This window comes from Salarias fasciatus, chromosome 8, assembly GCF_902148845.1.
Source record: "Salarias fasciatus chromosome 8, fSalaFa1.1, whole genome shotgun sequence".
Classification (NCBI taxonomy): Eukaryota; Metazoa; Chordata; class Actinopteri; order Blenniiformes; family Blenniidae; genus Salarias; species Salarias fasciatus.
In genome coordinates, this window is record NC_043752.1 from 2,631,991 (window position 1) to 2,653,166 (window position 21,176).

The 21,176-nt window shown below is 45.5% G+C and overlaps 1 protein-coding gene across 3 annotated transcripts in view; it reads left to right on the top strand.

Moving 5' to 3' along the window:
- Positions 1-2,719: 2,719 nt before the first annotated feature.
- Positions 2,720-21,176, top strand: part of LOC115393247 (ankyrin-3-like) — a 110,881-nt gene continuing 92,424 nt past the window's right edge. Inside the window, exon 1 of one of the 3 annotated variants that reach the window (XM_030098131.1) lies at positions 2,720-3,083. In XM_030098131.1, coding sequence (XP_029953991.1) covers positions 3,018-3,083 — 66 coding nt within the window. In that variant the 5' untranslated portion in view covers positions 2,720-3,017. The remainder of the gene's footprint in view (positions 3,084-21,176) is intronic. The other 2 variants (XM_030098132.1, XM_030098130.1) reach the window with 2 other exon arrangements.

A 21,176-nucleotide genomic window follows, 5' to 3' on the forward strand; every position in this document is an offset into this window, starting at 1 on the left:
CTGATTTTCAGGAATGTTCAATAGATGAAGAATTAGCAAACCAGTGGAAACTAATAGAGTGAAAAACGGAAGTAAAACTGACAGTAATGAACATTTCCTGAGCTGTGAAAGGATCCTGCTACCTCCGGGTGCACGAATGCAACCTTTTGTAGACTTGCAGTGGTGTGTGTGTGTGTGTGTGTGTGTGTGTGTGTGTTGGAGCTGTCACATTTAATTCATGCTGAGAGATGAGGAGTCACATCGGAGAGACAGGGCTGGAAAACGAGAAGAGGAGAGAGGCGACTGAGAGTGGAAGACCGTCCAGTTTGTGCTGGAAAATAATGCTGTGTTCAGCAAAAAGACACAAATCCAACCTGATTCCAGGTTTTAGGTTGAAGGCGTTCCAGATAAACCCATTAAAGTGATCTACTCTCTCTCCCCCCGGTGAGAAGCATCTATTAATCTCTTCAAGCAGAGGAAGACGTTTAGCCGTCACGTGACCTGATGGGGCGATTACTTAAAACTGACTGTTAAAGATTAATCTGCAACAAGTGAGCACTTTCTGGGACAAACAGCCTCCAGTTGTGCATCAGAATGTGCGGAGTGCTCAGATCGGAGAAGCAAGGTCAAAGGTGGAAAATCATTGACAGAAATGTTGATTTCTTCCTAAACAGCTCAGTTATTCTTTGAAAAATAACTCATTTCCGCACAGTGACGATAAATATGTGGATTGTTTCTTTTTTTTAATCACAGCATCCATGGTCTTATATGTAGGTTTTTGGGTTGTTGTTGTCGTGGCGCGTTGCGGCCACTAGATGTCAGCATGTGCTCTCCAGCTCAAACAGTAAAAGTGGTTTATCTCCACAGAGACTGAAACAAAGCAATGATTAACCTGGACTCTGGTGAAATACAGCACTCTGCTTCACACATTGTACTGCAGGATATCACTGTGTGCTCCACACACACACACACACACACACACACACTGACATACACTCTGTGTGTGTTGTGTTTGAATACAATCCATGAATGCTTCTGCTTCTCAGTGGACGATAGCTATAATTGTGCTTGGGAAAACTGACTCGCAACAGGATAATCCACTCACAAAACACACACACATGCACACACACTCAAAGGGCAATAATCCAGTGATCCGCCCCGGGGGTCTTCCTGTCGTTGTTCATTATTGATAAGGCCGAGGCGGCGGAGGGTGTGACCGGCGGGGCTGCAGAAGAACCATCGCTGCTTTACCTGCTTTATTCCTGTAACGTCTCAGCGTCTGCAGGGTTGTATGGGTTCGGCTATCGGTCGGCTCTGCTGCCTCACTTTGAGGAAACCCCAGGTTCGAGTCTTTGCAGACACACGTGCATTTCCTCGTCGTTCGTTCTGTGCGCGTAAATGCAGTGAAAATCAGGGTTCGGGGAAGTTCTTGGCAGTTCCCTGTTTATGGAGCATCTCTGGGGGAGGAGGATGTGTCTTTTTTCATTATATTAACCCTGTAAATCCTCCACCTGGAGGATCTGCCTCAGGGACCAAAGTGACGGTGGTTACAGAGACGACGACACGCTGCCTGAGAACGCCGCCGCTCGTTCTCTCCGCTGATACACGTTTAAAACCACTAAACTCTTCTCCAGCAGATCGTTGTCCCCGATTGACACTGAAGTAGGTAATGTCAGTTTTACATTAAAAAAAAAATTGCACAGGATCACTTCATTTAATCAGGAATATTCACATTTTATGCTTCACATTGGAAAAATGGTTAAATAATTGTAGGAAAATCCATATTAAGCAATACTAGTTTTGATAGCTGCTAAAAAGTGGTTTAATTCTTTATGAAAGCTGTTATTATAATATTAATGGACTTTATGTTGGAGCAAAGAAAATTAATTTAGTGTCTCTTTAAATTTACAGAGGAGTTTTTTTACTTTTCCAAATTTTTACAGACAAAACAAGAAACTGGTCAATTGAAAAAGAATTAAAAAATGCAATCATCTAGACAGGTAAGAGGCTTCCAACTGCAAGAAAAAAATTCCAGTAAAACATATAATTAAAACAAAAACGGACACAAAGAGAAGGGAAATGTTCCCGTCATCTCAGAGAAAAACCTGAATTTTTGATCTGGGGTCTTCAGCGGTTTTTAAATCGTGAGGTTAGGTTTCTCTGGGGGAGCCAGAGAGTCGCAGTGGGAAAATCTACCGACTTTTCTCATCTTTTTACTTTTTCTTTTTTCTTTCAACAACGTAACAACAAGAAACAAATCGAAGCTCAAACTTTAAATTATCCTTTAGAAGCAAAATAAACCAAAAACTCTACATCAAAACTTAACGAAAGAATCCAAACAGCCGCTGTTTTGTGAGAGTTCATGTAAGAGTTCAAAGGTGACGTGCGTGTGTGTGTGTGTGCGTGTGTGTGCGTGTGTGTGTGTGTGAAAACCAGGGTTTTGTTCTTCTCCACTGACACACAATCAGGATTGATTGATCGCTGTTAATACTGGAGGTTTGTGTGTGGTGGATTGATGCCGCTCGACTCACACTTGTGGAGTGTGTGGGAGGAAACCACAGGCTGTACGGACAGGTAGGTGTGTGTGTGTGTGTGTGTGTGTGTGTGTGTGTGTGTGTGTGTGTGTGTGTGTGTGTGTGTGTGTGTGTGTGTGTGTGTGTGAAAGAGGAAGAGAGAGTGAGAGAACGGGTGGGAATGTGCGTCTCTCCATCGCTCCTGTCGGGTTGCCTTGTTGGCTCCTCACTGACTGTGTGTGTGTGTGTGTGTGTGTGTGTGTGTGTGTGTGTGTGAGAAAGTGGGTGTGAGCAGCTGAGCGAGTTGGTCGCTGTGCGCGCTCCGCTCTGAGTGGCCGCCACTCCACAGTTCCCCGCTCATCCATGCTGGACTAAAAACCTTTTTCTTTCTGTGTTTCTTTTTTTTTTTTTTTTGTCAGTTTTTTGGGGGATTCATTCACAGCTGTTTGGGATTCTTTCTCTTTCTCACACACACACGCACACACACACACACACACACACACGCACTCCTCAACAGCTGCTGAAATGAGCGAGGAGGCTAAAGAGAAAGCTTCGGGGAAGTCGGCTCATCGTAAGAAGAAAGGGAAGAAGGTAAAAGAGAGACTGTAAACAGCACTTCATTCAGAGGCGACACAAGGCGTTCGCTCGTCTTCTGTCTTTCTAAACAAACAGAAACGGCACTTTTGACTTGTTTTGTGCTTTGATTTTGAGTGGTTTGCATTTGGAAAATGTGATTTGTGGGTTTTTCTCGTGTGTTTGCTGCCTGGCTCTCTGGGTTCTGCTGGTTCACCAGCCGCTCTCCATCCTGGATCTTTAGCTTTCAGTAATAACGCAACATTTATTACACATGTTGGACTGTTCTGTGGTATCTGAAAGATGGATTCTGTCACTTCAGGGGAAAACGTTATGGAAAAAAAAGAGTTTCCTGTTGATTTAAATGAGAAATTCATTGAGATCACAGTGAAAAGCACCTGTTAATGCGCTGAGAGGAAACGGTGACACATGAAGAGGTGAGGAATCACACTGGCAGCTGTGGTAAAAGTTAAAGAAGGGCGATGAGGAGCGGGAGCCCCGGGTCACCGTGGACCCCGCAGGAATCGGCCGCTAATGGAGATGGTTTCTTTGGAAGCTAATGCAGAAAATGAAAATGGGCTTTCTGGTTCTCCGCAGAGACGCTGGAGATTTATGGCTCTGTGCTGGCTGCCGGCTGAGTGGGTGGAGTTCTGCTTGCAGCTCTGGTTTATGCCACGAAAATGCACCGAGCCCTAGAACGACAATCTGGGGGGAAAAAATGGCAGTTTGTAACCAAAGACATGTCAGGTCTGATGAGGAGGCGGATTATAAGCTGAGATGAGATCAGAAACTTGCTGCTGGTTATCCTAAACAAGAAAATCCCAAAGATTTTAAAATGATTCTTACATCCATCGTTACTGCTGTCAGGAATCTGATCTAATCCCAGCTGACTGTGGCTGAAGGCAGATTGCACCCTGGACGAGCTCAGAAAGGCCCCAAACCAAGGACTCCCTTCATCCCAAGTCTGCGTACAAACCACTTCACCACTGTGTGTTCTCCAAAAGAATGAGAAGAATACGGATTTTGTTTTGTGTTCTTGTCTGAATGAAACGCGGCGTTTACTTCCACAGGTGACATCTGATGTGCTGACAGCAAAAACTCTCAAATCCTGAATAACGATTAGAAACGTGGAACTACTGAGTATACAAGACAAAAAGTTGCATTTTCAGTGGCTCCGAGCACCGTTGTCATGGAAACAGGCACCGAAAACGCAACGAAAGTTTTGCGTTTTCACATGACAAGGCGTTGAAGTCTGCATGTTCTCCCTTCAGTGTGTGTTTGGGCTCTGTTCATGCTCAGTAGCTACACACACTTCTCTAACACACTGGGACTTGTTTTTTTTTGACTGACCAAGAATTGGATTAGCCCCTAAACTGTGTTTTCCTCAGTAGACGGTGAATTAAAGACGGCGCAAATCCGCAGTTCAACCTCTCTGAACGTGCAGTCCAAGCTGTGGTTGTGTATTTTCTGTGTATGTGTGTGCGTGTGTGTGTTTGTTCTTTGCAGTACCTATTGATGTTAAGGGGCTGCTGACTAAGCATTGCTGTTATTCAGCCTTATGTTAAGTCAGCGCTTCCTAAGTGTCTTCCTGCACACACACACACACTTTATTATTTCTGTGTAACAGGTGCGTTGGGCCCCTCCTGAGGATCGGGCCGGCAGCACACGGACTGTGATTTACCGCGTCTTTAAACATTGATGCTGCGCCGCCGGTCAGTAGAGGTGGAGGGAAACGAGGCTGGTCGGCGGTGATGGCAGAGAAATTACAGAGCTGGACGCTGATGGAGGCGTCGCCGCCGGCCTCCACCTGTTGCCAGGGACACTGAATATGTGAAACCGATGTGGACGGCGGCGTGTGTGAGTGAGCCTGGAGGATCCAGGAAGGTGCCGGATGAGGGTGTGTTTACGGCGGGAACACACACACATTCAGAATAGTGCATAAAGCCATTCCATCTTCAATAACCAGTGGACTCTCGGAGCATTAAAGATCCGACGTCAGCCCGTGTCTCTGGCAGCAGTCATTACAGGCGGGCGGTTTTGTTTTCATGTGGAAGTGTGAGGCTGTTGCAGGAAGAGGAGGGAGAGAGACATGGGGGACCGGAGAGCTGAGCAGGTGTGTTAATGGATGTAACTATGACAACCGAAAACCCTGTGGAAGTGAGAGAAGCAGCACACATTAGTCATCAGGTGGAGAGGCTGCGCATGAAACACCGAGCCGGCCGACGAGCGCCAGTTTGAGCTGGAGTGGATCTGAGCGCGCTCAGAGCGACGAGGCTGAATGAACTCGCGGCCAAGACGATGGAAACAACTTGATATGGGCTGTCACACCTTGCACTTGGTCTCAGAGTGTGTATGACACACACACACACACACACACACACACACACACACACACACGGAGGCCTGGTGTGCCCTTTGCACATGTAACCTAAAGCCCGGCTGGTGGAGGAGGGAGACAGGAGCGTTATAGAAACTGTCCGCTTGACGTGGGCTTCTTCTTCTTCTTCTTCTTGTTCGTTCTGGCCTCTGATAACGACGGCGTCGCTTCAGGCGTCCCATCTGTTCAGAGGGAGGTGAGCGGCACATACGTGCACGCCGTATCTGTGTTTTCATGCTCTTTTAGAAGGGAGAAGTGGACGACTGCTTATGTAACATGACGGCCCACGTTCAGTCATTTCCAGCCCACACCCTCTCCGATGTCAATACCGTCGAGGCTTTCAATAGGCATGAAGTGAAGCTTCAGCACACAGGCAGTCTGATTCCTCCAGAACAACACAGACTACTGTTTGCTGGAATTCTGTTTTGTCAGTTTTGAAGTCTTTTGTTTTGGAAGTTTGATGTTCTTCTTTCTGGTCACGGTGGGCTTCCTGACCGCTGAAGCTCTCAGGTGGACTCGGAGATGAGGACTGAGTCCCACAGGCCTGGAATCGAGTGATCCCGACATCACGTGATTCAAAACTCCTGTCGAAGCCACAGGAAGCACTTGTAAACAAACCTGTAAACTCAGCTTCCTGTTTAATGATTTCCTTCTTTTCTTTGCTGCAGACACAAACAGGATTTTATCCCACAAGAATCAAATATCTTAAAAATCACCCCTTAATTTTTGTTTGAATAAATCAATGAAGAATATGTTGATTTTGACCGATTTGTACTGATGACGGAGCCAAGCTGTTCTGATGAGGTGGAAACGCCTTGAAACAGCTGTGTATGACTGGATTAGCGCGGTCGTGGGTTTGATCGCCCACTGGAGCAGACCTATCAGCACATTTTAATCAGAGTGCCCAGCCCAGTGATCTGCTTCCTGATGAAGCAATGTCATGAGACCAGCTTCATTTTAACACCATCAGACCATCGATAATGGCCTCAGTCAGTGGTGTGTCCCTGGAGAAGTGGGTAGACGCTTGGTTTTTGCCTCCTTTCAAAGCAGCCAGAAAGCGCCATTGTTTCGGGAAACAGTCGTATTTCAGAAGAAAATCCATCCATGTTGCTCGATGTCACATAACTTCGATATAATTTATGTTTAACTATATTTGCCTCGCCTTGACGAGGTGGATTATGGTTTCATCTGGCTTGTAGACTCTGTTGAATGGTGCATGATGGGGGATTTCGAAGTGGGCGTGTGCAAAGCTGTGTAAAAATGAAGTGCACTTCCATTGTATACCCAGGACGACATCTCTGGCTTCAGGACTGTCTGCAAATGAATGCAGAGGTTACTGCACTCCATCAACGTGGTATTACTTCCGGAGCTCGTGTGGTTTACATCCCTTAATTCATCCAGGCGATGGAAGCGTTCTTCTCTGCAGCGGCGGTCGCGCCTTACAGCAGAGATCCACGCTGCAGTTAAACTAATCTTCTCGGAGGAAGTCTGCAGTCGAATCCAATGGTTCCAGGCAATGTGAGAAACATTGAGACATTTCCACTTTGGACTGAGTTTCCTCCTGCTTCCAGATGGCGGTGCCGGGCGGAGTCAGACAGGTTACTCTACACCGGGGGGCCGTCCCGGCTGGAATGCACGGTGCACAGCGTTCTGCGGGCGCGGGGCTGGCTGTCCTCCTGTACGGTTCACCATTCCTGTTGAGGCGGACGCTGCCAGCGATACCTGAGAAGTCCTCAGACACTACGAGCGGACGCCGGTCGGGTTTGGCCAGGCCGCACGGCGGAGAGGCTGCTCTCTGAAGGAGGAAGTGTTGGCTGAGGAGTGTAACCTTAACGGATCGGATGCCCATTCTAAAATTCTGCTGGCTTGCTCAGAAAGCCCGCAACGTTAGACCGAAGTCACACCCCTGGCATGTCGAAACGCTAACATGAAAACACATGAAGAGCTGAGCAGCAGCAGGCGTTTCTTTATGTTGTCTTCTTAAAATGACTGGTTGAACTGAAATGATTTCATATACTGGATTTGCTCTGCAGCCTTCAGACTTCATGAGAGAATCATGACTGTTGTGCCATAAAGAAGCTGAACTGAGAGGCCGCTGCAGCGTGTTGGCAGGAAAATGGCCATTCAGTCTAAATATCAGCTCCATTTCAGAGGATTGCTTGAAAGGTAAAGGACTCTTACTTGCTGTAAAGGTTACAGTAGCTGGGATAAAACACGCTAAAGGTCAAGAGCAGCCGCCGAGCCCTCCACTCGGCGAGCGAGTCGCCCGACGCTCCCAGTCAAAAGACCGTCCTTGAATCCCAGCTCACACAACTGCAGACATAAAAGAAGAACGTAAAAAGATCTGCTCGACTAGGAATACAAAAAAGAAAGTTATAATTACATTCTGGCATTTGAGCAATGACTTGATTTTTTTTCGAAGGAATGAGAAAAAAAAGTCGGTACACAGGATGCTGATGCACTATTCATCTTGTCTCGTTCTCCCTCCGCTCTTTATTGTGTGTATAATGAAGCGGAGGATATTCTCCCGGGTGAGAGTTCCTTCAGAGCCAACATATTGTGTTTTTGCTGAGGCAGCCGTGAAGCAGAATGCTGCGCTTGGCTCGCTTTGTCCAACTTCACAGGAACAGGATGGAGCCCTGCTCTGCTAGCATGGCGGCTATGGGCCTCTCCTTTTAACCCCCCCCTCACAAACACACACACACACACACACACACACACACACACACACACACACACACACACACACTGAGACATAGACGACTGCATTGGAAGTGATATGGCAGAAGGGAGCGAAGCAGAGTGTGGTGGTCCCTCTAATTGGCCTGGACTTCCTGATTTAGTTCCAAGTGTACATTGCTGTGTTTGCCTTGCTCAGCAGTTGACTGGGACCCAGAACTGCAGTCTTTTTCTCTCCCTCTCTCTCTCTCAGTAAAATTTGTGCTTTAATCAACTCTGACTCCTCTGAGAGAAGGCATATCTGCACCACAGCCACTTGGCATGGCTTGATCTTCCTCATACCTCCAAATTTCTGCATGTCAAACGATGTGAAAATGAAGCACGTTATTACGTAATTTTAATATTAATATTAACACAGATGGACATCTCTGGACATCGATTCTCACAATGAATGCAAATTATGAGTGATTGCACACTGACTGCTTACCTGCAGGACAAAACACCTACATATATCCATGCAATGAATCAACAGCAGCTCAAATATCGATGTTATAATCATTTTCCTTGCTTATTTTAGAATTGTATAGTAATTGTGTGTTTCTCCTTGATGCCTGATCCTGTGTAGCAGGTAATAGATCCCTTCTTGTTGTACGTCAAAAGCTTTAGAGAATTCTGCACGAGCGCTGTAAGCCTAAATGTGGAATTAGCTTGATGGTGGAGGGACTGAGTAAGCAGCGGCCGTTTCACGAGGAGCCGCGGCTTGCAGAAAAGCTGTCGGCTGTAGCTCATTGGTCAAGTCCGACAGCAGCGACGCAGGACAGTAACTCAGCTCTAGTTCCTTTGATTTCACCTTGATGCACATTAAGTAATTAGTTCAAACTTTCGTTTGATCATGCTGACATAACCAGAGGTTGCTTTGTGTAGCTGTGTGTGTGTGTGTGTGTGTGTGTGTGTGTGTGTGTGTTTCCATTCATAGCTGCATTAACAGATTTGTGTGTTCGCTGATCCGTGTGTGTGCTTGATGGGATTTGTGTGTCTAAGATTTGGTACTTAGATCTGTGTGTGTGTGTAATCCTGTTGTGTGTCTGCACAGGTCTGTGTAAACGGCAAACTCTTCTTTTCATGCATCATCTACAGCCTTTATTTTGGTAGTACAGGTTTGGCAGCTTGATTCTTACACGGGTCAACACATTGGTGTTTTTATCCTCACTGAACTAAAATTCAGATCTAATATTTGATGTCCCAACTTCACTTCGCTGTGCTAAATTAGACATATAAGACAAACTTTGTGGATTTTCTTCTGAAATTTGAAAAGAAGTGTTTCAACACTCCTAACAAGGCATTATCCACACCAATCATTTGCGTCTTAACCTTCTTTTACTAAACTGAGGCTTAAAATGTGCGGTGTCACTCTCACAGTCTTGTCCCTCCTCCAGCCTCGGGCTGAAAATCCCAAGTGGAGAAAGAGGATCACCTGTTGTTCAGTCTGTCACAGTTACAAAAGAAAAGAGAGAAAAAGGTTTGAATTGAGGGACGGAGCTTGCATGAAGGTGTGAGACGGTAGTATGATTAGGCTAATGCGACTCCGTCACCATGGCAACAGGAGCCAAGCGGGGTGATGCAGGGAAAACATCCATTGCTCTGCTTTTCCCACCGTCATCCTCCCTCTCCTCCCATGATCGCCCTTCCTCTCACTCTCTTCCTCCTCCTCCTCCTCCTCCTCTCCTCCTCTCCTCCTCCTCCTCCTCCTCCTCCTCCTCTCCTCCTCCTCGCCGCCGTCGGCTGAGATTTGCGGTCGCTAAATGTTCCGATCGCTGCATGTAAACGGAAACTGGGAAAAATAGAACAACAAACACAACAAAGATTATGGAGCAACAGACGGTAGATTTTCTGTTCAGAGAACAGCTTCTGAAGATAACTGCTATTTGGCATTTAATGAGCACTGATAATTTACCCACTTTAATCTTTGTTAGAAAATACATTTTCAAATCCAAGCCAAAATACCACTTTGGAAATACCTTCATGTCGTGGTAGTGTATTTCCTGTGTGTGTGTGAGTTAATTTTTCATTAATAAGATGACCTCCACAAACTTTAGCCACTCATCAACTATACACAAAGTGTAGTAGTGTGTGTGTGAGGCTATAGAAGTGTGTGTGTGTGAGAGAACAGCAGTCTTTGTTCTTTGTTTGCTGTTTTTCATCAGTAATTTTCATTCCCAAGTTTAATAAATGCTTATTCTCTTTTTTGTTCTCATCCTATATGAACTATGAAATGGGAATTTCTGCTAAATTAACATGTTTGTTCACAGAAAAGGTGGATCTGCACTTCCTGTCTTAGGATTTGTCAGTCAGTAAACGTGGAGGAACATAAATTGCAGATTAAACAGACAAAGGAAAGAATAGGAAGAGGAGAATGTGTGATAATGAAGTGAGGAGGATGGAGGAGGGCAGGAAGGTTTGTGGACAATAAGCGTGGCGCCACTGGCAGCTCGCCTGCTGGAAATGCCCGAGCTGTTCCTCACTCACACTGAGACGCACGTCATCCGTGTCTGCATGTGTGTTTCTGCTGCTTACATTTAATGGCGCCGCCAGCCGAGGAGTGCTCCCGGCTGACGGACCCAGAAACCAAGCGCCGACGAAGGGGAAGCCGTTCCCTCCCTCTGCCTTACATGCACGCATGAGCTGGTACTCGCCGTCAGATCAGCAAAAATAAACAGCTTCATTACACAGTTTACGCATAAATAAGTGCAACCTGTATTATTCCTGTGCTGACGCTGAAATTACACATTATTATCACAACCGCAGTCGTTTTTAAGGTCAAAGCAGCGTCTGTGTCCACACTCCTCAAGCTGCTTCTGTCCGGTTATATGGCCACACTTTCTCCTCATTATTTTCACCGGCCTTGGCTGCTGTGCGTTTCTGCAGCCGACGCCACGAGGTTTGATTTGACGTCAGCATTGTTTTTCCTCTCGCAGTAACACATGTCACGTGGGATGTGAGAAGCTCCCACTGGGTCGACGGATTCACTCCTCCAGTGGACTTCAGGACTCCTGCAAGCATTTTAACAAACGGCTCATCTTTTTGCCAAAACGCCCCGATGAGGTGATGAGGCTGATGATGCATTCAAGTGCAATTCGTTTCCACAGCATCATTCAGACAAAAGACAATTCAGCACGATTCACAGCGGCTTGGAAATAAATCTAAATGCAGGGTGGAATAAAGTTAGTTTGAGATTATTAAGATCAAATCATAAAAACAAGACAATTAAAAAAAAACAAAAACTTACATTTGGCTCATTCATTTGGTTTAATTAATTATTCTGCCAAATAAACACACATGATTCTGTGCGGATTAGAGCAGACACACTGCTTTCACACCACACGCACACACACACACACACACACGAGTGTCTGTAGCGTATATGAGGACCTGATCTCTGTAATGCTATCTTCGAATCCAGTGTAATTTCAGATGATCCTTGAGGACGTTCTTTGAGGTTGAGTCATTGCAGGAGTGATGAGCGGCGCTTCGACACTGATAACTCAGTGCTGTTGAGCAACAAACATTTACTCCATGTGCTCCCGTCTAGGCTAAAAAAAGAACAGGTGGATGTTCAAGACATTTGTAAAATACTGAATGTTATTCTAGTTTTTTTCTTGATTTCAAAGCCGGTTTGTGGCATTTTGTTAGGATTGTTCCTATAGCTGATCAGTGACTTCTCCATCGCTCTTTTTTTATGAACCTGCAGTGGCCACAACACTACAGGAAAAAAAAAACTTTCCTTTTTACACGACGACGTTTTAAAGACGATCTGTTTTCACAGAAGTAGCAGAAATGCTGAAAACGATGTAGTTTTCCTGTAGGTTCACTGCTGGGTGCCGTTTTCTTATGAAGCCACACTGCAGAGAACTATAAGTTTTAAACATTAACAGTAGAAGAACATTTGTATGGACAGATGGATTCTACTACAAATTTTTACAGCTTTTGCTATAAAAAGCAGTAAAATTCAAATATATTTGATGCTGGAAAAACAAAATTCTTTGTATTCAAATTGAATTGAATGGCTGATCTGCTGTGTCGTTTCACCTGACATGAGCTGCGTCTGTTCGCCGTCAGACGAGGGTTGAAATCCCCTCCCGTCGCTCCGAATGAGATCTGTCTGTCTCGGCGGAGGGACACGAAGTGTGAGGGCGCGCCGCGCGGTTCGATCAGGCCCCGGCACGGCGCAGGGATACTCGGCTCGGCGGGCTATTTGTGGCTCGTGTATCCGGTTGCCTTGGAGACAGCTGGCAGAGTGCCAGCAGGAGACCGAGGTTGACCCCAGACAGACAGACAGACAGGTAGCACAGTCACATGTATGTTTCCTCTCTCTCTCTCTCACTCTCCTGGGCAAGTGGCTCTAATGGTCTCTCTCCCTCTGACTGTGGTCTCAGCTCTCGATCCTTCTCTTTTCTATCCGGCCCTCTTGCTGCCTCTCGCTCTTCTCATGTGAAAAGCCAGATAACAGCAGATTGAAATGTGGTTTAACATGAAAGCTGGAACAGTTGAACACTGTTAAACGGCTGAAAGAGGGTCACAGGGTGGAGTCTGAAGCTGGAGGTGTGGTTTCAGAGAGCTCTGGATGAGGGGTGTCAAACACATTTTAGCTCAGGAGCCAAATTCAGCCCAAAAAAAAAAAATCCTGTTTTTTTTTTTTTTCACAAAACCAAATAATTTAAAAGTAAAATGACTAGAATCACAGCATCTCATCTCATGTCATCTCAGCTGAGGTCTCAGTCTTGTGTCTAATAACGACACAATAAAAACGAAAAACTTCCACCATAAGGACAGCATGTTTATGGCCATCAGTGTTATTCCCTCGACCTGTCAGTGGTCATAATGTTTAGGCTGACCGGTGCTGAGTGACCCTACACTGAAAGCGTCGTGCTCCGGTGCTGAACTGTCCCGACGTTTGGCCGCCTGTTTTCCTCGTTCCTGACATGCAGTCGTCTCACCGGCGTGGCGAGAACACACTCGTCTTCACCCAGCTGTGCCTCCGCCGCTGCTCCGGATCAGATTAGCAGCCAATTAGAAGCGATCTAGTGCGAGTGGCCGTTTGCAGCATTGTCTTGCTTTTTAATTAGCAGAGCTGATCAATTCTTCAATACGAATCTGATGCCAGAACGACTCCACCAGCAGTTTTATCTCACTCCTCCTTTGCATATTGGCAAGCTGTTGCTTTAAGAGAGCAAGATTTTAGTTTCCTTCGTTCTGAGCGTTCTTTTTGCTGCATTATTCATCATATTTCCGGGCTGGGCTGGTGGAGAAAGTCGTTTTCTAAATCAAAAGTTGCCGGTTTGATTCCCCATCCTGTCTTTTCCTTCACTCTTTAATGAGATGTTGAACACCGTATACTGAGATGAACTGTAATAACAGTGTAATAACTTTAATGAGAGACATGCAGATGACTCAATCTCTTACCTATCATGTATTGATATTGATTATTTTCTTTCTCGTATTTCGAACATCTGATGAAGAATAGAGAAAACAACCAGCTGAGGAGTTGAACTGCTTGTCTTTGTGGGCTGCTCTGCCTCTTCATCTCATCGCACGCAGAGAGGTTCGTGTCGGAGGTCATTTCAGAAGCAGCGGATTCGGGTTCAAATGCGATTACTGGGCTCTGCTCTGACATTTGAGACGGGCTCGGCCGCAGCGCTAATGGAGAGCGGAGTCTGTCTGCGTGGCTTCGTGATGCAGCCTCCCCTCGCCAGCCCCACCGCGCCGCTAATGGACATCTATCCTTTCTTTATGGCCGGCCGCACCCAGCCTCCACCGCTTCCGAACGCGATCTTATCTGATCCTGCAGGCCGGCCAGCCCACTTCGGCCGCCGGCCAGCAGTTACTCGAATCCAAGGAGAGCGGGATGTGTTGGTACCCTTATCTGGTTTACGTCCATTTGCAGTATAGCGTGTCAGATATCCGGGCTGGGCGCTGTCGGCGTGAGAGTGGAAGGAATAAAAGTGTGTGAGAGGGACTGAGAGACAGCCGGGGGAAACTTTCTGTCAAACCAGTGAGATGAATTCTTCAGACGAGACGGCGGAGAGCCGCTGCTGCAGCTCACAGGGTTATCTAGACCTGAATTTATCAAAGCTTGTCTAATACAGAAATTTCGTGGTTGATAGGACTGATTAGCATGCATACCTTTATCCATCCGTATCTTATGCCAGTTTATTGGATTGTGAGGGCTGATCTTAAGAGCAGAGGCAGGACAAACCTGGACAGCAAACACAGCGATGCATTTTATTCCCGTTTTGACACAAATTAAATTTGTGCTTTTAGTTCCTGCTTCTGGAGGCTCGTCGTGACGCTTCAGGCGAATCAGTGACCCTGCGTCTGTGACGGGTTTGAGGGTCCTTCAAGGCTTTTCCTGCTCGGAGGTTTTTAAAAATGAACTTTTCACATCAAGGATTTACTGTTTCACATGTGGTTCAGAGCACGTAGAGGCCTTTCTATCTCTGTTTTTAGTTGTATTATTGGCTCACCTGATCACACACGAGCATCAGTTATTGGCAGCGGGGCTCTGGTTTGTCAGTGATGCGGTTCGATACCCAGGAGGAGGACGGCTGTGGTGACCAGATAAGGAACAAGGGATGAATCCATTCAGAGACAGTGAAGTGAATCTGCTCATGTGGGGAGATGCTTTCATTTCCTTTCAGCTCAGCTCAGCTCCTGAGTTTTGTCTTGAGACGCTGCATTATCCTGAGCTGGTAAAGTACCTTTTTTCACTCTGTCAGCATATTTGTGCTGGTGTAAGTGCATTTTGCTTAGTTCAGTCGTCTGCTTATTCTGCCTTTTATCCTTTATGACGCCTTTTACCTCTGCTGCAGTCCCAGACTAACATTCACATCTGAATCACTTCTCACACCAAACTGGAATTTTTCTGGATGTTGAAGCCAAAGTTTTCATTTCCAGTAAAACTTTGAGTTCCCGTTTGTCCAAATTGACGCACTTTGCCGTTGAATCACGATACGGTGGCAGGATGCATCGTGGGGTAAATGAGTGGGATATCGAGTCATTTAAATTTAATCAACAAGATGGAAATGTTTTCAATCACGCCGTGCTAGGAATGGATTAACGGCTCCACTCCGGGCCGTTTGGCAAGTCTCTGAAACTGTGTGAGTAATTCCAGGAGGTGCACTTTAATGGGCCATTAAATTCTGTGATCTTAGTGCACTGTTGCTGTAATCCACCTGGTGCTCTGTGCAGGAAGAAGCCCATGCTAAGAATAACTGTAATCCAGGATGAGTGCCCAAACACTTGAGTTTTCTTCCGTGTGTGTGCGTGTGTGTGTTTTTGTGTGTGTGTGTGTGTGTGTGTAATTACGTCTGAGAGTGCAGAGGTTCAGTGGAACAGGGGGCTAACATGATTAGACTGTAAATCACATCCACACTTCGACCGACATTAGAACGATGAAGCATATTGTTTCTTTTTTAATAAAAATTAATTATTACCAATAAATCTTGCATAAATAACTAACATGGGACGCAGAGCACCAGATATTATATCATGGGGAAAATAGCAGTGCCTCATTTCTGTTCCACTAGTCTACGGCCTCGTTGTAACGTTTTCAAGCGACTTTTCAAACGAGGGTTCGTTTCCATGACAGCGGTGCCCGGAGCCACTGAAAACGCAACTTCTGGAAAACAGCTCCCAAGGTGGAACTTTTCGAAAACACCCCAAATCTGTCTCCGTGGAAACGGGAAGAAAAGAAACGCTGCTACTGCTCACCAGACCATAGTAAACAGTTCTGCACATGCTCAGTAGATGGACAGTAAGAACTGTGTTTTCCTCCAGAGTGTCATGGCTCCCAGTCCACATTCTCCCGGTCTCGGTCCTGGTTCTAGTCCCAAATTCTCCTGGACTTGGTAGTTTGGTGGTCTGTCCATATGAATGTCTGTGTTCTCCCATTAGTAAAGTTTAAATCGTATCGTTCTCTCATGTTTGTGTGATTTCATTACAGAAACAAACAGCACTAACTCGTGGCCTAGCGCTACCTGCATGGTTGTTTTCAGAAGATTGTTGTGTAAATGCAAAACTTGAAAGAGAAACACAAAAGCGTGTGATTTCACTTTAAATATTGTGTTAAAGCAGAACTATGCAACTGTTGCTATCGCGCTCCCCCTACTGGTCTTCTGTGAAAGCTCACTGTTGTAAACTTCTCTGCATCTGCAAATCACTGCCAAGTCTTTTTTTTTTTTTTTTTTTACCCCCACAGGGATTCTGAAAAATGTTTGAGGTAAAAATGTTACTTAGTTCTGCTTTAAGAAGTAAACACTTTGGAATTCAGCATTTTATCTCTTGATATCCTGAAACTTGAAGAAGTTGAAACGTGAATACTTTGATGTTGTGGCTAGCACCCCCATTAGCAGCACCGCTAGCAGCACCACTGCTAGCATCGCGGTTAGCAGCACCGCTACCAGCAGGAGTTCTTCTGTGCATGTTAATATTCAGATATTTCAGGTGAGTGTGATAATGATTGTATGAAAGTTGTTTAATTCAACATTCTGCTTCATTTTCATTTTTTAATTTTTTTTTTTTTAATTAAATATTTTTAGCTCAGGCCAGTGGTGCACAGAAGTAGCTGTCTGGGTTTAATTGACTAGTAGTCTTCACTCTAGTGAGGAACTGTTTAATCATGGGCCTCCCTCACTCTGTAGACCAGATTGGAGTCCGAACTGCACATGTGTGAGAACCCACTGTTGACTTCCGGTTCAGGGGTCATGGCATATTAACAACCTCTTCTTGTATGCTCTCTTCAGACTCTTGATCAAACTAGTTTAAAAAGTGTTGTCCAGCTTGTGAAGTTGTTGGTGTGGCTTTAGTTCAGTTGAAGCTTTGCCCATGTGTGCCATTATTGGTTGTGGTAATGGTGACTATGCACTGCACAAGTGGCGATATATTGACTGCCGAGAGCACCCTGGGGTGAAACAAGGTGTGGGGAGATGCATTTGCCCCCCGCCGTTAGAGCTGTTCCCATTTCCTTAAAATTCCTTCAAGGGATACTTCAGCATTTTGGCAAATTGGCCCATTTAGCGCAATTCCTTAGTCATTTCGAAAAGCATACTTACTGTTTTTTGTGAGGGCGAGCTGTTGTTTATTCAGAGGTGAGTCGGGGAAGGTTTTCGGGATGGACACAATGGAGGTGAACGGTATTTTTGTTCCCCCTCGTCAAACTCATCAAATACACAATCCAACAACCCCAAAACACTTTGGTGGACACGTTATAATCCGCACATTCACTACGCTGTGGAACACCAACAAATAATATTGTAGCTTTACGACACTGAAGCAAATACTGGGAACTACTTTTTCTTTTGAAATCACTACGCCCAGACGCCATACGAGGGGGGACCCAAAAGTTTCCGGACTGATTCTATTAATAAAAAAATACAATGAATTTCCGACTTTGGCCGCTAGATGTCGCTACAGGATAGCCTCATGCATAACTGTGCCAGGTTTGGTCTTCCCCCGTGATGCGGTCAGCTGACAGTCACTGTTTATGTTGACAGAGTGACACCCCGCTCTTCGATTTTTCAAGATGGCGGATATCCACGGATATGCGCTCTGTCAAAACATTTTGTTTTTTATTGGGAAAACAGCGGCAGAAACACTCACCATGTTGCAGACATTCTTTAAGAAGGATTCTTAGGGTGTCTGAGTGGTTTGGGCCCTTTAAGAGTAATCAGATTACATCACGAAGACCAGGCACGCAGAGGACAACAATCCACTTCCAGAACAGAGGAAAACGTCACAAAAACTGAAGAAGACGTCCTGGTAGATCCACGCAGGACTTTTGATGACATTGCAGAACTGATGGGAGTATTGTAGAGATCCAGACAGATGATCCTCAGGCGGTTATTAGAAGCAGTGAGATGAAGGCACCCGGAAATGGCCGCATCATAGCAGACAGCAGACCACAGGACGCCCCGTTACGCACAGAAATAGCACCAAATGTTGTGCGTAAAGCATATTTTTGGACTAAAACCGTGACCAGCCAGCCTCCCCACCGCCATATTCACCTGATCTGGCCCCAGACGACTGCTTTTTGTTGTCAAAGATGAAACTGGAGCGGCAGCGGAAAGGTAAGACAGGCATACAGGCGGGGGAGGGAAAATCGAAGTTCTATCTTTCCGGCACAGTTACGCACGGTCATGGCGACTCTTCTGAACAGTGAAAATCTCGGGTGCAGCGTTGTATTCAAGCCAAAGGAGAGTATTTTGAAGGTGACAGTTTCAAATAATTGCGAAGATTAAAAAATAAAAAGTTATAACTACAGTCCGGGAACTTTTGGGTCCACCCTCGTATTTAGTAAGTTGTTTCGTCTTAGCAATATTCGCATAAACAACTCAGTCGCGTAATTTTGCATTAATATTCCACAGCGTAGTGAATGTGTGGATTATAACGTGTCCACCAAAGTGTTTTGGGGTTGTTGGATTTTGTATTTGATGAGTTTGACGAGGGGAACCAAAAATAATATCCACTTCCATTGTGTCCGTCCCAAAAACCTTCCCCGACTCACCTCTGAATAAACAACAGCTCGCCCTCACAAAAAAAGTAAGCATGCTGTTCGAAATGATTAAGGAATTGCGCTAAATGGGCCAATTTGCCAAAATGTTGAAGTATCCCCTTAAAAAACACCTTAATGAACATGTTAGATGTCTCAAACAACGAACAAAACAGACTAAATATAAAACCTGATCAGTGTACATATACATGTAGTAGTTATTCAAAAATAAACCATCAACATCGTCAGCATCATATATATTGAGGAATGTTTGTGACACAGGCAGGATTTAAAAGCTACTAATGGCATATTGTTATCGATTCTTCGGACACAGGATGGTACATGACTTCTTTTAGCCACTGAGAATCGAAGTATGCGAATGCTTTCCCCTCCTTATAGTCGGTCAAGAGTCTGGTTTGAAGGCCCTTCTCTTCTCAACGAGGTACTCCGCCAAGTCTCCGTACATGGTGGGGGGGCCACATAGTCATGGCTGGACTCTCGTCCATCCCACCGGTAAACAAGTCAGCCAGGGGATCTGGCAGGTACCACCACCGTCACTGTCCAACAACAGAGCTCTGTAGCGATCGGCGCGCGACTTTTCCACTTATTTCACGGTCGGCAGCTTATCGATGTTGAAAAAGGATCCACCGTATGCCAAAGCTATAAGTTCAGCTTTTTTCCCCGAGGTAGAGATACCGCTGTCTCTCAAAAACTTCACCGAACGTTCTCTCTTCCACAATGAGAATTCATCGTACGCCGCCATTTTGCCCCAGTGTTTATGTGCCTTGACCTTTCACCCTACCCACAATCCCCTGCACACACGGAACTCCAATGTGATGTCTTCATGCAAAATGTGTAAATAGGCTGATTTGAAGCTGTTCGATGTCTGTTCAGAATGTCCTGTGTTTGCATGTTCTCTGTGAACATGCAGAGATTTTGTCCGTCTTTTAAAGGGGCTGTATCCTGCTTTTTTAGCTCGTCCAAACCCTAGAAATGGCACTAACATGGTAATAGTTTATTTTTGGCGCTAAGGAAAAGTAATTTTGTATGAAATTAAAGATTTTCTGGGGCTAATTCTGAAACCCAGAGGAGAAAACGCTGTTTCACTGAAATCCCGCCTCTCCCCCTGTGGACTTTGACTGACAGCGTACTTCAACCAATCGGAGCTTCAAAACAAATACGTCATGCGTTAGCTTCTCTAAAGGTTAGCTTTAGCTCTTTAGCGCTAGCTTCTCTACACGCAAAGACACGCGAAAATGTCTTTTCCTGTTAGAAACGCCTCAAAGTTTTGACGCATGTAAAGTGTGGAATTCGACGCGTGTTCATCTACACACGATGCTTGCAACTCGCGACGCGCGGCAGCTCATTGGCAGGAGTGGGAGGAGCTTCTCTGTCCCGTCTTCATGTTGACAATGGCGGATCCCATCAAGACACTGGCTTCGCTTTATTTAATAAAGAAAGCCAGAAAACGGTGTCGTCAGGCGCCTGTGCGACGTTTTTGGGTTCATCCCATCCTGCAGCGGCGTTTGCAATTTGGCGAATTTCACCATTTGCTCCAGGAGCTGCGTGAGGATGAGGTTCGCTTTCAGCAGTACTTCCGCCTCTCCCGGGCCCAGTTTGACGACCTTCTGGCCCGCATCGGCGCTCAGAGTGCTCGTCTGTGATTGGATGTCGCTCTGCGTTGACGCTTCCAAAGTTAAATTTTCCCAACTTCAGGCGTTGACCCCTGCAACGCGTGACGTGTTTGAACGCACCATAACGGATTGGCGGTGGGGGTGGGGTGGGAGAAGAGCGGTGGGGAGGAGTTAAACTTTTGTGACGTGCTTAAGTTTGAAGAGTTTCAAACGAGCTGTTCTCTACCTGAAGGGAGGGGCTGCTGTAAAAAGCAGCAGACTGAAAAAGATTACTCAGACATGCGTGGATGAAGGCAAATAACATTTTGGGGGTGGTTTTAAAGGGAAATCAACTTTGTGGCATGCTTAAGACCTTAAAACAGTGGATTTTGCATGACATAGCTCCTTTAATCACTTAATGGATTGTCAGGTGTACTTTGCTTTTCCTTCATTGTCAGCTGGGATCGGCTCCAAAAGACTGTGACTCCACATTAAATGACAGTGAGTGTGAAGTCAGATGATGGATGAAGGATGAATAAAGGATGTTTCCAGAAAGTGCTATTTAATCAGGAGTGGATTATTCCAACAGGAGAGAGCTGTACTGTTGAACAAACTGGCTTCCAGTCCAGCTGGAGGTACATCAAAAACAAACGACTGTAAGAAATGAGCCATAAAAATGTCACTTTCCACTTCGTTTGAAGCACCAAGTCAACTCCAAGTAAATAAAAGCTACAATAGGCGTCTGGGTAAAGAAAAAAAAATATCTATATGTATATCGGAAAGTGATCAGCTTCTCCTCAGAATGAAGATTAAATAAAAACAAAAATGACAGCAGCAATCAGAGGAGTCTTTCCTCTGTGTGAGGCTGCCTCTATGTGATGAGAGAAAGAACTGCTGAT